This window comes from Populus trichocarpa, chromosome 1 (assembly GCF_000002775.5).
Source record: "Populus trichocarpa isolate Nisqually-1 chromosome 1, P.trichocarpa_v4.1, whole genome shotgun sequence".
Classification (NCBI taxonomy): Eukaryota; Viridiplantae; Streptophyta; class Magnoliopsida; order Malpighiales; family Salicaceae; genus Populus; species Populus trichocarpa.
This window is the reverse complement of record NC_037285.2, coordinates 38276451-38290920: the sequence shown is the minus strand read 5'-3', so window position 1 is coordinate 38290920 and position 14470 is coordinate 38276451. Positions and strand designations below refer to the sequence as shown.

General features: G+C 33.4%; 3 protein-coding genes across 5 annotated transcripts; 2 read left to right on the top strand and 1 right to left on the bottom strand.

Moving 5' to 3' along the window:
- LOC7485108 (meiotic recombination protein SPO11-1) lies at positions 1 to 3572 on the top strand. 2 transcript variants are annotated; one of them, XM_024601373.2, is made up of 15 exons: positions 1 to 115; positions 191 to 290; positions 592 to 665; positions 769 to 870; positions 1088 to 1158; positions 1615 to 1631; positions 1741 to 1810; positions 1888 to 1924; positions 2235 to 2282; positions 2381 to 2439; positions 2513 to 2544; positions 2636 to 2741; positions 2901 to 3021; positions 3123 to 3186; positions 3318 to 3572. In XM_024601373.2, exons 1-15 carry the CDS (start codon positions 70 to 72, stop codon positions 3463 to 3465), a joined length of 1095 nt encoding a protein of 364 aa, XP_024457141.1. In that variant the 5' UTR covers positions 1 to 69; the 3' UTR covers positions 3466 to 3572. The 2 variants fall into 2 exon arrangements, with proteins under 2 accessions (XP_024457141.1, XP_002300376.1); XM_002300340.3 differs by having other exon boundaries at positions 1088 to 1161.
- A 154-nt stretch (positions 3573 to 3726) lies between these two features.
- LOC18095374 (uncharacterized) lies at positions 3727 to 5282 on the top strand. Of its 2 annotated transcripts, none has more exons than XM_024601382.2 (3): positions 3727 to 4309; positions 4417 to 4492; positions 4615 to 5282. In XM_024601382.2, the coding sequence occupies exons 1-3, from the start codon at positions 4193 to 4195 to the stop codon at positions 5073 to 5075; spliced, it is 654 nt and encodes a 217-aa protein (XP_024457150.1). In that variant the 5' UTR covers positions 3727 to 4192; the 3' UTR covers positions 5076 to 5282. The 2 variants fall into 2 exon arrangements, with proteins under 2 accessions (XP_024457150.1, XP_024457145.1); XM_024601377.2 differs by having other exon boundaries at positions 4612 to 5282.
- A 7205-nt stretch (positions 5283 to 12487) lies between these two features.
- LOC7487537 (uncharacterized) lies at positions 12488 to 13662 on the bottom strand. Its single transcript, XM_002298825.4, has one exon. The coding sequence runs from the start codon at positions 13366 to 13368 to the stop codon at positions 12580 to 12582; it is 789 nt and encodes a 262-aa protein (XP_002298861.1). The 5' UTR covers positions 13369 to 13662; the 3' UTR covers positions 12488 to 12579.
- Positions 13663 to 14470: the final 808 nt, after the last annotated feature.

Below are 14470 nucleotides of genomic sequence, written 5' to 3'. Positions count from 1 at the left end.
AATAACTAAAGAAAGAAACAAACTAACAGTTTCTCAGTTTCAGGCAGGCAAGGGAAAAATAAAAAAATAATGGAGAGAAATGCAAGCTCAAGAGCTTTACTCTCAAAAATCAAAGGTCACCAAAATTACGAAATACAATTTACATTTCAATAATTAACTATAATTCAACTAATTTTGGTGATAAATGCAGATTTGACTACATCATTAGTGAAAGAGCTAAGCGAGGGACGATCTCCTAACATTTGCATCCACAAATTTAGAAACTACTGCACCGATCCCAATTCAAACTGGTTTGTTTTTATCAATTTTCTTACAAGTTGCTTAATTAATTGCAATTTTAGCATGAAATTACTAATGCAATATATGGGTTCTGTTTGCATTCTCATAAACAAAAATTGCAAACAAGTTACTCTGAGAATTTTAGAATTTTGAATTTTTTTTTGAAAAAACGACAATAGATTGTGTACTAGTAGAAGATAAGGTGTATTTAAATGTCTACTGTCTTATGATTTGAATACCCTTTATGGGTTTCTAGATATCTCATGTGTAATGATGTGCTAGGGTATGTTACCTTTCTATCGGTTTATGCAGCTTGTGCAGCTCTGATTTGCCTAAGGGGCAACAAGTTCTCACACTTACGAGACAATGTCATGCGTGTAGAATAGGTGAGTTGTGTACGTTATTGAATCGAATTGTCTGGAGCAACTTATGTAATCGAGTTGGAGATGCAAGCATTAGTTCATTTTTGGTCTCTTTGTTGAATTTCAGATGTCTTGCTGAGAGTGCTGGTGATTGTTCAGAAACTTCTGCAAGAGAACCGACATGGGTCTAAGAGAGATATATATTACATGCACCCATCTGTGTTTTCAGGTGAATTTAAAACATTTCTTACTTTAGAAGATAGAGACATGGTTCTTGTTAGACGTTATATTATATTATCGTGTACAATTCAACTGCTGATAATGAGGTGCCTGCAAAACCTAAATTTTCAGTACAATTTATTTTACTCGTGAAAATTGCACTCAATAACGTGCTAGAACTTTATGAAGTGATTGTAAATTTTTTCTACTTTTTTTTTGTCATGCAGAACAGTCTGTCGTGGACCGCGCAATTAATGACATATGCATCCTTCTGCAATGCAGTCGTCACAACCTAAATGTGGTAGATGCTACATTGGTTTCACCTTGAAATTATCTGTGGTTAAAGGATACTGCATATGAGAGGTTAAAGGAAAACGTTCACATGGTTTGGGAGAGGATTCTAGTTAATATCTTAAATATGACAGTTCTTTTGATATTAAATTTAAGAATGGACTATGTCATTAGCAGCAAGAGGCTACTCTTTTTCTGTTTGCTTAACCAACTCCAAGTTGTCATGATCCTTTATAACTGCTAATAAAGTGCAACAGTCCTTTTTTTTTTGTCTGATTGATTGTCAGTGAATTCTGGTCTTTATAATCAGTCGAGAGGTGAAAGGTAAAATAAGTAGTCAATATGTTTGATGACTGTCCTCTCCAGTTTTTGAGATTGATTCCTTAAGCCGCTCTATCATTTGAAGGAATACTACTGTTTTTGAGATCTTGAGAAATTTACTAACTTTCAAATCCTTTGGCAGGTCTCTGTTGGAAACGGGTGGGTACTTCTGGGTCACACTCAACTCTTGAAAGAAGCAATGGGAATTATGTTTCACTGTGTATAAGATATCCTATTATTTATGGATCCATCTATGCTTGTTATATAGGTTGGTAATGGGATGGTTACAGTTCTTGGAAGCTGGGAGGAAATTTGATTGCATAAGTTCTCCTACCACTGTAAGAATGAAAGAGATCATAGACTGAGTCAACTTCTCACATTCTGGAATATAATTGTGCATCTGACTCATTTGCAGGCCTATACCATCCCTGTGCACGTTGAGGAAGTCAAAGGTATCTCAGCTAAAATATCAAGAAAGTAACTGTTAAGTGACAGCAATGGGCTGTATGATAGTAGACTACTTTACCGGTCCAAAATGCACATTACCATTTGATTGAAAAGGAAAAAGAATATCTCATACATTTGGGTTGTTTCACACAAATTTTCAACATTTTTTTTTATTTCAAGTTCATGAATGGCGTTTGCAATTGTTGTTCAAATTGTACTTTTAAATATTTATCTAACAGGCTTTATGTTTGATTAATGAAACATTCTATGAAAGAAATTCTTGAATACTGATTGCCGCTAATTCTTGCTTATAAGATATTGTCAGTGTTGCCAACTACATACTCATTGTGGAGAAGGAATCAGGTAAATCTTCTCATCTTCAATGTTCCTGTTTAAAGAGAAACCAAGAGTTCCATATTTCAGATCTCTTAGTTGGCTGAATTTGAATCCCTGACATCCAGTATTCCAGCGTTTAGCAAATGATAAGTTCTGTAATGCAAACCGCTGTATTGTGATCACTGTAAGTGAAACTTTGTTGATTATCTCTTCTTTCCATTGTTTTTTGTGTTTATTTCTCTTTCTGTGCTTTTCAGGGAAGAGGGTATCCAGATATTCCCACCAGAAGGTAGAAAATCTCTGCACTGTGTGTTGCATACGCCGTTCTCATGGCTTTGAGCTTTTCGATCTTTGTTCTATGAACTCTTAAGCACTATCAGGTTCCTGCGGCTACTTGTTGAGAAGCTGTGTCTGCCTGTCTACTGTTTAGTAGATTGTGATCCATATGGCTTTGACATCCTGACTACCTATCGATTTGGTTCCATGGTTAGGCTTCTTGATTGGATAACATATTATTTTGATATTTGTCTATTCAATTCTGTTTGAGAGTAAGATATCTATATAAATGTAGATTCCCAAATCTCATCTAACCCTGTGACTTGTTTCTTTTTTCTTTCTTTCTACCTTGCACTTCAATGTTGGAAGCAAATGGCATATGATGCAAAAATTTTGCGTGTCCCGGAGGTACAATGGCTTGGAGCTTTTCCTTCGGATTTTGAGAAATATGATCTTCCGCAACAGTGTTTGCTCCCATTGACAGCAGAGGGTGTGAAAATTTAGTTTTCAATCTTTTAAATCTGCTTGCTCCTTAACTTTTTAAAGTACCATTTCCTAGTTTGTGCTAATTTTGTTTGCATTGTCTGTTAGACAAGAGAAGAACCGAGACTATGTTACTCAGATGCTACCTTCAAAAGGAAGTGCCGGAATGGAGGTAGGGTTTTTGTGACACTAGATAATATTCTAATATTATTGGTGTGTGTGCACACGTGCCTCGCATGCCCATGCATATTATGGCTGTGGAGCACCATGATAAATAATGGGTGGTATAATATTCCTTGATAGGTTGGAGCTAGAGCTAATGTTGCAAAAGGGAGTAAAATTCGAGATTGAAGCATTTTCTGTGCACACCCTTTCCTTCTTGTCAGAGCAGTACATACCATCAAAGATTCCGAAAGTTGAAGTGCTCCCTGGAAACAACATCAAGAGTTGAACTACTCGATTGGAAAAAGGTTTTTTTTGGATAGTTGAGAGTTGAAATCCTCGATTGAAAATGAAATGAAATTAAAATACTTAATTGAAAAGGGTAAAGTTCATATATTCAGAGTGTAATTTTTCTCTCTGCACAATTGTTCATGCAACCTGGGTAATGGTTAGCAGTAGGAGAATGTTCTCCAAATTGAAAGACGAGCTCTTGTATTGATGCAGACAAAATCAATACACTTAACCATTAACCAACCTCTGAATATCTCTAATTGAGGGCCAAAACAGGAAGTAAAATCAAGATAGATTAATAGCTATCAGGATAACGGATATAATACAGGAAACTTTCATTAATTAAACAGAACTATTGCAGTATTTCAACAATATATAGTAAACATCTCTAGACGTTAAAATAATATCATTGCCTTTTCATGGAATAAATTTGTTTTTTTTCTAAATAAATCACACTAGTGAAGTAATGACCTTTTATTAGGGTCAGGCGATTTCTTTTTTATTTTTATTTTCCACCATTCCTATAATAAAGATGAAGAGGTTTGAGGAATGAGTTCGAAAGTTGACAAAGAAGTATGGAAACAAGATCACAAGTCGATTCCTTGAGAAATGAATATAGACTCTCTTTCAATGTTTACCTTATTGGGTTAAAAATTTCGTGATGTTCTTGGTTACAATTGCAAATCAAACCTTCATGACAACTATTGACAGCCCAACATTCTCAGATGTTTCTGGTATTAAATCTCTTCTTCTCCCTCAAGAAACTTTGTTCCAAGTCTGCTGGAAAAAAAAATACACAGCATTGTTCCAAGTACCTTCAAATGGACTCCAATGCACAGATGGTTAGACTCAGATCCTCAGTTTGATTTAATTTCTTGTAGCTCTTATTGATTTTACTTGAAGCAATTTTCCTTTTCCATACCATTTTCTTGAAGTATGTATTTTGCAGAGTTGTATGATGAGAGTGGATGTCCATTGTGATGGGTGTAAAAGGCAAATGATGGAAGTGTTACAGAATCTAAAAGGTACTAATCTATTTCGATTGATGTTTTGTCATAACTTATTATGACCACATGAAAATATATTTCTATGTAACATTGACCTTGTTTTACTATAGATTTTTTATACCTGCTTTTATTGGTAGGAGTATATTCTGTGGTTCTAGATGCAGAACAAGGGACAGTGAAGGTCATTGGAAAAGTAAATCCCACAACAATTTTGAATGTCTTTGATAAATATGGGAAACATGGAGAGGTCTCATCTCTTAGGTTTGATGGTGAGGTCATGGAACAAATACCTTATTCATTTTATGGAGATAATCCTTATAATCCACATGAGGTACCATACCCTCCAATTCCAATTCCAATTCCATATCATTTCTTTAGAGGGCCAGAACAACAATTGTATGGGAGAAATCCGTATCCAATGCCACCGCCTCTGCTAGGGACAATGCCACCGCCTCCATGGCCTCCACCACCACAGCAGTATCCACCACCACCTCCTCTACCACAGCATCAACAGCAGCAGCAGCCATCACCAGTCAGTAAAGCTCCATCAGCACCGCCAGCACCCCTTCCACCTGACCCTAAATGTTGCACCATAATGTGAAAAGGCAGAGTAGGCCTATATTTTGTCCTTGGGTTTTCCTCATTTAGCATTTCATTTTTTTTTATGGGTAATAATGATAGTTATTTATTTTGATCCCCTTGTTTCCTTAATCTTTGTAGTTAAGAGGGAATATTATTGAATCTATTAAATTGATACTAAATATATTTTTATGGTTTTTCTTATAGAGAGATGTGATTTTTGAATTCTTATTAGACCGTTTATGGCTCTATATTTCCATAATCTAATACGTTAACATTAATAATAAATAAATAAATAAAAAGGCTCTATATTTCCATAATCTAATACATTAACATTAATAATAAATAAATAAATAAACCTGGGAGGGGGGGGGGGGCGCCTTTACTAGATCGAGTGGTTTTTTTTTTTCTTCAATTTGTTTCTTTGAAGTTGTCTTTAAGATTAAACTTAAAGGTTTGGTTATCTAACTTTTGTCACTCGATTAATACTAAGTTTAAAAACTAAAATGAAAATTTTAAAATTATAAGGATTAAATTTGAATAATAGATAAATATTCAACATCTTTTTCTTGGAAGAATCAATGACTGAATTGCTCGTGCAAGAGAAAGATCAACTCCATGTTTTATAGTTACTTGATTTTTATTTTTCAATTTGATCATTTAAAATTGATTTTATTTGAGATTGGATTTAATAGTGTTAAGGCTTAAGGGGTAAAATTTGAAACTAAATAGGACTCGGGTCTATGGGTATTGGTAAAGAGCCTAGTGCTTGCATTGCACGCGCCAACATATGAAGAAAGTCATTGTGTCCTAGCAGTTTGTGCAGCTTCCTCTTGTGTAGTGGTGTCGTCTTTCTTTTTTAGTTTAACGTGGGTGTCCGGGCCAGCTTTCGCGCACCTCGACTAATCCCACGGGCCTTGAAGTTAACGACCATGTAAGCCTCCAGTGGCCATCATATGAGCAACCACAGGGCTCGAACCTGAGACCACAGAGGGAGCAAACCTTTTGATCTCAAGCTTTTACCACTGGACCACCACCTAGATGGTTATGGTGTCGTCTTTCTTAATAGCATTGGAAGTGTCTCGGCAAGACCGACCTAGTAATGCAGTGAGTGACAATTTCTCTTTTTTTTTCTCTCTCATCTCCTCATTTTTCACGTCTATTCTCTTCAAAATAGCAAGGGGTCTTGTCATTTTATTTTTATGTTAAATTTGATTATCTTTCTTTTAATTGCTGATTATTTTGTTTTGGATTCTTTTTTTTTTTAATTGGATTTACTGTTTGATTTCAATATCCCTCATTATTGGATTAATTGGGGATTGAGCTCTGTGATCGTTTTTTGTTTGTCTTCTATGAGATAATTCCGGCCACATGACTTGGTTCATGGATTTAGAAGGTTACCTTGAATTGACGTCAGCTTTTTTAGGTCCTTTCTTAAAAACTTTTTTTTTTTAATTTTATCCTTTAAAACTTGATTGGTTAGGGATTAAGCTTCATAAATGTTTTTCACTTTCTTTTATATGAGGTTATCTTGGTTTCATGATCTAGACGCAAGTTTGAAGGGTTGACTCAGTTTTTTTATTTTTTTTAATTTGCTTTTTTTCCCAGTTTCACTCTTTAACATTGGGTTAGGTTGGGAATTAAGCTTTATGATTATTTTTAATTTTCTCTCTACAAGATTATGCTGGTCTTCCGAGTAACAGTTTAGAGGGTTAGTCAAGTTGTCTCAGATTGTTTTTTTTTTTTTGTGGTTCGTTTATTTTTAATTTCAACCATCAATATTTAGTTGGTTGAGAATTAAGCTTCCTAAATTTTTTCAATTTGATTGCTATTAAGTTAACTCGGTCCATGACCCGGGTCACGGATTTTCTAGGTTAACCCAGTTTGACTCAGGTTTTTTTTTAAATTATTTCTTTTCTGATTTCATCCTTTAACAATGAGTTGGTTGAAAGCTATGTTTCATACTTTTTTTAATTTGCTTTCCATTGAATAATCTTATTCTCATCACTCAGGTTGTGGGTTTGGTTAGTTGAGAATTTAATTTTGTGGTTTTTTTCTTATTTGCTTTTTATTAAGTTTTTCTGGTCTCATGACTCAGTCGCGGGTTTGCCAAGTTAATCCGGGATGACTTAGATTTATTTTTCATTTTTTAAAATTATTTCTTTTCTAATTTTGTTCTTCAACAATGAACTGGTTGAAAATTGAGCTTCATAGGTTTTTTTTTTTTGTTTTTAATTTGCTTTATGTGAGGTAATCTCGTTCTCATGATCCAGCACAATCTTAGTTGGTTGAGAAGTGGAATTCATAATTTTTTTTATTTGATTTCTATTAAGTTATCCTGGTTTCATAACTCGGGTCGTGAATTTTCTAAATTGACTCAGATTATTTTTTTACTTTTTTTTCAAATTATTTCTTTTATGATCTTGTTATCAACAATGGATTGGTTGAGAGCTAAGCTTAGTGATTTTTTTTTTTAATCTTCTATAGGATAATCTTGTTCTCATGACTTGGATCGCGAGTTAAACAGGTTTACTAGGGTGACTCGAGCTATTTTTTAATTATTTTTTTTATCATTTAATATTTTGGCTAATTAGAAATTGTGTTTTCTAATTTGTTTTGCTTTGCTTCTATGTGGTCATCACGATATCATAATATAGGTTTTGCAAGTTAGTTATGGTTGATCTAGATCAATTCAATATATCATTGTTTTAATATTAAGAAATAAAAGATATGGTATAAAATATCACAATCTTTATATATATATATATATATATATATATATATATATATATATATATATATATATATATATATATATATATTAAAAAAAAGTATATGATATGTGCTGACCAATGATCTATGTACCGTATTACGTGCCCGTTTGGTAACGTCGCTGCGGGTGAGGTTTACCCGCAGCCACACATAATATCGTTTGGTTAAGAAGGAAAAAATGTTGAACGCTGGTAGGACCCACTAAAAACAACGATTGTGCTGCAGGTTTTGAGAAGCAGCATTTTGCTGCTTCTCGTTAGGGAGGAACCACAATAGTGGAGCATGGCTCCACTGTTCAGTGAATAGTGGAGCCATGCTCCACTGTCACGTTGTTCACTAAAGTGCACAGTTTTTTTTTGAAAAACCAGTGCGAGTGAATTAATTCACTCGCACTGTTCACATGAAAAGTTTAGTTTTTTTTCCTGAAAAACCAGTGCAGTTAATTGATTTCACTCGCACTGTTTACGTGAACGTGAACAATAATTTTTTTTAAAAAAAATAGTTTAAGATGAATTAAATTTACTCGTACTGTAATCTCAATTTTATTTCTAATAATATTTTACCTAATTTTATTGCACGCTCAAAAAATCATAGAACTGTAGTTCTTGTCGAATGAATTTTGTACGTAATGAAATTGTAAATGTTTTTTAAAAAATTGAGTTTTACTCGAAAAAAAGTATTTAATATTATTTAATAACACTATATAAATTAGAAGGATATCGCATGATGACGTAGCATTTGTGGAATTTGATCGCAATTCTAATTATGTTCTTGCCGGGTCCAACCCAGTTAAAAAAAATTCAGTTTTTATTTTTTTTTTAATTGTGTTTTATTCAAAAAATTAGAAGGAGATCGCTTGATGACGTAGCCAAAAATTCAGTTTTTGTTGTTGCGTGCTTAAGAAACCATGGAAAATATAGTCCTTATTGAATAGATTTCGTATGTGATGACACTGCATATAGTTTAATAGAATAATAAAAAAATATTTGATATCAATATTATTTATTTCATGATGTAATAACAGTAGTTAAATCTATAATATTTAATTAAAAATCATTAATATATATATATATATATATATATATATATATATATTATGTTATAACCTCAATTTGAAAATCATTTTTTTTTAACCAAACACATTAAGCTACTTTTTGTTCAACTTTAATTTCAACCATAGTTTTAACCAAACATATATTTTTTCAAATCAACCTTAACTAAAAGTATTTTTTATAAAATATATTTTTTAAAACCACAACCACGACAATAAACTCGTTACCAACCTTATTTCTTGTTTTTATGGAGAAATTAGTTAACTGTGAAATGATATGAAAAACTTTCACGACACATGCAGTAAGGAAAATCCATAGCACTTAATTAATGGTTATATGGAAAATATTGCTGATGCTATTCTGATATCCCTTCTGTACATGAAGATGATTTGCTGTCATTTTGGCCCAAAATAACAGCAAATCATCCATAGCCATTCTCTTTCGTGCGTGCGTGCGTGTAGATGGCCCTAAATGGTTTTCTGCTGCGTTCTACCAGATTATCATCATGCCTAGCTACCCATCTTCATCCATGATTCTGGGCAAGTGAAAACCACATGAATTAATATCCCCAAACTTCATGTGTCACGTGGGCATCTAACACAGGGTAGGTACCAGCTGAGAAGTACAGGTTTTCGGACAATCACCGTTCACTATAGCTTAAAAAATCTACTTCGATATAAACTATGTAAATTTGTTTTCTTTCTATGGCTTTTCGAGTGTCCCGCCAAAACAATACCAGAACAGTACAACTTTACCTAGCAAAGTCTTTACTTCCCCTCGAAGATTATAGCAGCAAGTTGCCCATCCAGGTGGGTATGCTGTGTCACGTCTTATCCTACTCTTCAGCCCCACATAATTTGGATGGATTCTTCTAGATCCATTCACTCGCTTTCTACGAGTTTTGAGACACGGGGAGTGTTGAATCAAGCATGTTCGTTCGATTTGGGAACTGGTTTCCCTTTGAAATACGAGGAACCAGCCGTATAGATAGAAATTGAATTTTGATGTGAATCCATGAAAGTGAAAGCTCTTGAGTTTATAACCACAGGTGTAAAGAGCTCATAGATTCGTCGGCCACATGTAGCCGTACCATGCAAATAAGACGTCAATATCTCAATCTCTCTCATACAATATGGAAACAATTTTTTTGTGTTTTCATGCTGTAACAACAATAATGTGTTGAAAGAACTTCCCAAGTCCATGGCTGTCGTCGTTGGCATCGATTTATGATTCAATTGGGAGCAGAGGTAACCAAGCACGAATTAAGCTGGATTGCCTAAGATCATTCATCAAAAGCTCGATGACAAGTTCATATGGTGGGTACTGCAAAAGAAGCATAGATTCTATGCTAATGATTGGTGACATGTGTCAGTTTAAAGGGCTGAAACTGGAAAGTTTTGGCTAGGAATATTGCTTTTGTGAACACCATGCGTGTCTAGTTGAGTGTCCTTGTTATTTTTGGAGGAAGTAAAGATCTGATTTTGGCTTGATTTTACTCTTGTTCCCACAGAATATTGTTGATATGGTAGTAGTGTTCTATAAATATATTTTCAAGGCAGTCAATGTAATGGAGCACGCGTCTTCCTGCTAACCTCAGTTTTAAAAATTAACCAAGCATGGTGTCCCAATTTAATTATTTATTTTAGAAAAAAAGTGATTTTGATTTCGCAAAAACTTCAATACATAATTTAAAATAATTACTTCATTCACAATTTATAACGTTGCATTCAATTAGTTTGACACATTTAATTTTGCATTCGGTTGATTTGACACAAGTAATTATAATGGTGAGTCAATTATTAAAAAAAAAAAAAAAAGCGTAATCTTTAATGGACTACTTATAATCTTGTATATATATTACATAAGTGAAAAGAAATACATTTTGAAATTTTAGATAAAATAACTTAATACTTGTTTAAGAAATATATTAATTGAAAAGTTTGGAAATTGAATTTAAATAACTTAATACTTGTTTAATACATGTTAATTTGTTCGTCAAAAAATAAATTAATTACTTTTAAAATGTGAATTCATGGAAAATAGTTTTTTAAAATAAATTATTTTTTAATATTTAACCGTAGTATAAAAAAATTTAGGTCATCATTGAGGTTTTTATTAATTGAAATTTCCAGTTATCTTAATAAAAACTTGATATATTTATTATTGTCTCACAAAATAATTTATTTTCCACAAGGGATCGGATATCTTTCTATGGGCTCTTCAATTTGTTAATTATTTTTTTGATTAATGTGAGTATTTGGACCAGCTTGCGCACATCTCGACTAATCTCACGGGCCCTGAAGTTAACGACCATATAAGTTTCTGGTGGCTATTATATTAACAATTGCAGAGCTTGAACCTGAGATTATAAAGAGAGCAACCTCCTTAATTTTAAGCTTTTACCATTGTATCACTTGCTAAATGATTTCTTCATTTATTTATTAACTCTTAATTTTGGTGCATAATTTTATGGAAGGTAGGTAATGGTAATGATTGATTCGATAAAAAAAACAAAGAAGGAATACTATATTTTTTTGTTGGGAAAAAATCATAACATTTTACTTGGACTCTTTATAAAAGATATTATTTTATCAAAGGCCATAGGCTAATCCTTTGACTTGTGGTGATGAGAATTTGACTCCACAAGAAATTGAAAGCTGCAGAATTAGCTTATTTTTTACGCATATGATCAATTGCAGTATTTTGAAATAAATCAAAGCACTTTTCTTAGCATGAAATAAAAAAAACCAAAAACAATCCTCTGTTTTTTCTATAACATAGCTTAATATAAATTTCTTCATAATATTGGTGAACCAATAAAATCGTATATCGTAGAAAAATAAAAAATTTGAAAACAAAACTTTTTTAAATGATATTCAAGAAAATAGTATTTTGCATTTTTTGATCAGTATCCATGACATGAATCCGTATTAATATGATTTTTCATTTTTTTGACAAATATAATATGTTTTTGTTATTCTAAGTTTTTTTTTAGTTAACTAAGAACTTACTATTCTTGATTTTTAGGTTAGATAATTCATATATAACTTAACCATACGATAAAAGCCATTTCTATTCATATATCACTTGATCCGTGAATGCTTTCACCGACCATTATGAGCATTACTTTTGGCAAAAGAAGTTCCCAAGTAAAGGGGGTAATTGTGAATTACTCTCTCCAATGGACTTCTGCAATATTGCAGGCGGACAAAATTTGTCAATCTTTCATCTTTTGTCTTATATAATTACAGCAGGTCCTCCTGATTTCAATCTCGACATGAATATCATTGTCATATATGGGCCTGATCTTAGTCCAAAATAATAACATTAAATTAACTCTTCAGCATCATGGACATGATTATATAATTAAGAACCACAAATATTTAGATCTCTTGCAAATTGTCGATAAAAGTTTCTCAGTTTGACAAATTACGACGACTGTTGAACTGTTTCGCGAGAAATACTGGATACACTGATGAATATTGCTAATGAAGCTACGGATGGATGAAAGCCATGCAAATATTTGTGGCTTCTAAGTTCTAATTGTGTTAGATGCCAGTAGCTAGATTAAAGTTCAAGAAGAAGAAGAAGAAGAAGAAGACAAACTATATAGATTAATGTGATTAATAAGGCTGTCTATATTAAACAGAACGAGACAATTATACATCGTTTACAGACATGATAATTGGCTGATAATATGAATTAATTAGCCATGACTAGATATTGTTGTTGAGCTTCAGTTCTTATCTCTTCTTTCGTCTTTCTAATGAATTCTTCAAACTTCTCGTTCAACTCTTGTGTACTCAGCACTCCATTTTCTTCACCATCGTCGACATAATATTCTGCTTGATATTCTTCTTGAGTAGTGGCATGGAATTCCTCATCATTCAAGGACTCTACCTCCTCGTGTCCTTGAAGAGAAAGTTCACTTCCATGGTCTCCTTCTTTCCCAATAATCAAGAACCCAATTCCTCCATCTCCCTTGTCATCATCCTTTTCTTCTCGATCTCCCACGATGAGCTCCTCAATTTCTCTATCTTCTGTTCGTCCATGATCATTATCATTCACGAACCCATCTTCTTTCGTGACAGCAATGTTTTCTTGCAGGAAACCATCAACATTCTCCACCAAACCTGATCCATCCCCCTGCTGCACTGGCATTCTAGACTCCGATGTGGCATCTTCATACTTCTTGAAAGACTGATGATCATCAATAGTGGGGGCCAAACCCGAGTATCTAGCGACGAAAACTAGGAGTCCATTGCAGAGGAGGAAGATGCAGTTCTTGTCTAAGGTATGGGTAAACAACTGGACAGGGACTGTAGACAAGTAGAAGTACAAGGAATGAAGGAAAGAAGGCCCAGAGGAATAATTAGATAAAAGCAAGGAAAACACTGAAACTGAGAGTAGGAATTGGGTTATTTTCTTTAGAATCCGAGACTCTGTTAGCTTACTCAGGACTCGTAGGTTTGGATGCTTAGCTCGGTTCATCTTTTCTTTTTTTTAATCTTGAAGAAGAAGAAGAGGAAGAGTTAGGAGGGGCTGGTGGTTCCTCGGTTGGTGTGTCAAAACCCAGCAAGTACACCTCTCTATATATAGACCATGGAGAAACTGCGATGGACAGAGATGTGCGATCGTGTCGTGTTCTACAATAACATTACTAAAATACCCTTTCATTAGGGGCATATGGACCAGGAAATCAAGATTTTAGTACCCCTTGAAAGTTGTGTGGTGGTCGGGGTTTGCCCGAGCGGAGAGGGTATCTACTTGAAGAGGATACCTGAACATTCTCAGCCACCCCGTCGGTAAGACGTAGTTATCTGCAAGTTTATATTTGGATTACGTTTTTAAAATGTTTTTTATTTAAAAATATATTAACACATCAAAATAATTTAAAAATATTAAAACAATATTAATTTAAAATAAAAAAATTTAATTTTTTCTAAAATACTTTTAAAATATAAAAACAATCTAGAAGATCTCTACTTTAGAAAGTTGATCATGCGCCAATCACAAGGCGATCGGGACCAGCAACTGCACTAAGAAACCAGCAACTGCACTCAGAAAAGAAAAGGAGATTCACTTTAAAAAAAGCTAACTACTCTACTGTAGATTTCCATTAAAAACAGAAACATGTTGTTTTTTTAGAGTATTTTGAAATATTTTAAAATAATTTTTTATTTTTTAAAATTTATTGTCAAAACAATCTAAAAGAAGTAATTTGAAGAAAAAAAACACCTTTAGAGATAAATTAGAGTGGTTCCGAACCGCGTAGAAGACAATATTTTGAGGTTTTTCCTCGAAGGATAAAGGGATGTCGCTGTAGGTGTAGTTGATTTGGATACTGTAGCGCAGGAGGCTTCAGAAGGAAGCATTTATAATAAATACTCTCTCTATTGTTTTCAGCAAACTTCCCACGATACCAACTTCAAGCATCATTACATAATTGCGATCGGACCAATCTCATTGGTCACAATATCTTTCCACGTGTTAGCTTTTCACACATGCACTCCCAGTAAATAATTAAAGTTTTTTTTTTTAAAAAAAAAACAAAAATAGAAGGGTTAGTTAAGTAAAATAATAAAATGGGTTC

What these genes read in the sequence shown, in the direction of transcription:
- LOC7485108 (XM_002300340.3), top strand. Translation starts at nt 70, where the DNA reads ATGGAGAGAAATGCAAGCTCAAGAGCTTTACTCTCAAAAATCAAAG. An exon ending in ATGTCATGCGTGTAGAATAG is followed by an intron (nt 666 to 768) that starts GTGAGTTGTGTA and finishes GTTGAATTTCAG; the next exon opens with ATGTCTTGCTGAGAGTGCTG. An exon ending in CCAGATATTCCCACCAGAAG is followed by an intron (nt 2,545 to 2,635) that starts GTAGAAAATCTC and finishes AAGCACTATCAG; the next exon opens with GTTCCTGCGGCTACTTGTTG.
- LOC18095374 (XM_024601377.2), top strand. Translation starts at nt 4,193, where the DNA reads ATGTTTCTGGTATTAAATCTCTTCTTCTCCCTCAAGAAACTTTGTTCC. An exon ending in TGGACTCCAATGCACAGATG is followed by an intron (nt 4,310 to 4,416) that starts GTTAGACTCAGA and finishes TGTATTTTGCAG; the next exon opens with AGTTGTATGATGAGAGTGGA. An exon ending in AGTGTTACAGAATCTAAAAG is followed by an intron (nt 4,493 to 4,611) that starts GTACTAATCTAT and finishes TTTTATTGGTAG; the next exon opens with GAGTATATTCTGTGGTTCTA.
- LOC7487537 (XM_002298825.4), bottom strand. Translation starts at nt 13,368, where the DNA reads ATGAACCGAGCTAAGCATCCAAACCTACGAGTCCTGAGTAAGCTAACA.